The sequence below is a fragment of the Aplysia californica genome, unplaced genomic scaffold (genome assembly GCF_000002075.1).
Source record: "Aplysia californica isolate F4 #8 unplaced genomic scaffold, AplCal3.0 scaffold00090, whole genome shotgun sequence".
NCBI classification, from domain to species: domain Eukaryota; kingdom Metazoa; phylum Mollusca; class Gastropoda; order Aplysiida; family Aplysiidae; genus Aplysia; species Aplysia californica.
In genome coordinates, this window is record NW_004797360.1 from 1286668 (window position 1) to 1288179 (window position 1512).

The following is a 1512-nucleotide window of genomic DNA, read 5'->3' on the forward strand; positions in this document are numbered from 1 at the left end:
CCTCTCTCTTGTCATGTCATGTCTGAGGCTCCAAGATGTATTGTAAAATACTCTGTTTCCGGTACTCGTATTGCATAGACATAAAAATGGATTTGAATAAAACATGATAGCAACAATGGTTAGCAGGATCTAACTCGTATTATTAATAATTGTGAGGCAACGTGGTGAAATCATGCGCTCGTTAAAATAATGAAATCGAAAATATTGACATTTTTCTGTTGGTTTGACAATTTTTGTCTACTTAAAAAAAAATTATTTTTTTTAGCTCAACACCTTTTCTGGATTTTACCGGAAAACGTTAACTAAATGCACAAAAACATGTAAATTTTCAGTTTCCAACGATTTCCTAGCTTTGAAAATCACCAAACTTTGGGGACAATTTCCTCGCTAATTTTACCTCTGAAACCAGGCGACCCCTACCTCTTTCAATGGCAAACATCTCGACATCTAATCAAGATAGACTCTTCGAAAGATAGGCAAATGAACAAGCTTTAAGATAAAACCAATAATTCTACATGCCCAAAAATTGACGCGCGCCTGATTCCACCACGTCGTGACACTTATACATGGTCACTTTTAAGGACACGCGGGCTAACCCAGACTTCGGGGGTTTCCAGAAATCTTGACCTTCACCAAAAGTGGGCATTGCCCTACCTATAGGAGAAGTTTAGTTTCATTGGTGTGTATACTTGTTTGGTAATAGAGAAAACTTTCCTTCTCTTTTATTAAAGAAACTGAACAAGGGGCAAAACCATTACTTTAGATTTTCTCAAAACAGCGTTTTTCGGGATAGCCCCCTTGTGCTTAAAAGCGACCACATGTATAATATATGCTACTCACTGGGCAGTGTGAGGGAGAAGAGTCGTCCACAGACGCGGTGGAGCGGGAGCTCCAGGGCCATTGCCGTCTCATCTAGCACCGCCAGGGGTTCCTCGTCACACTCCTGAGACAGGAGAACGTATACCTCTCTTTCTCCCTGAATAGAACAGTCGAACATACAGGATTGTGAAAATTTCATACATTATTATAATTATTTGGAGAAAAAAAAATGCTTGTACACGGAACAGCCAAACATACAGGATTGTGGAAATTTCATACATTATTATAATAATTTGGAAAAAAAAAATGCTTGTACACGGAACAGCCAAAACAGACAAGATGGTGAGAATTTCATACGAGGGATAACATTATCATAGATTTTTTTAATTACTCTTTTTTCAAAAGAGTTTTACGGCACTTGCAACAAAATAAGATCATAATATAAGAGCCGAGGGTTAGAGGTGTTACAAGAGAGTAACAAACACAGAAAAGAAGCAGGAGAGGTCGGGACGATAGATGTTTGATAGGTTAGATGGAGCAAACTACACCAACCAAAGCACCCGTTAATGAACCCACTTATTGTAGTTATTTATACAATAAAAGGGGAGGAAAAGATTTAAAATGCTTGTACACAGGGTTCAGAAGAAGAAGAAGAAGAAGAAGAAGAAGAAGAAGAAGAAGAAGAAGAAGAAG

General features: G+C 38.1%; 1 protein-coding gene across 1 annotated transcript in view; it reads right to left on the reverse strand.

The window, feature by feature from the left end:
* Positions 1-1512, reverse strand: part of LOC101859471 (phosphoinositide 3-kinase adapter protein 1) — a gene marked incomplete at its 5' end in the record, with an annotated part of 32613 nt that overhangs the window by 27514 nt on the left and 3587 nt on the right. The window contains 1 exon segment of the mRNA XM_005094859.3: positions 841-976. Within this exon segment, the coding sequence (XP_005094916.2) occupies positions 841-976 (136 nt within the window).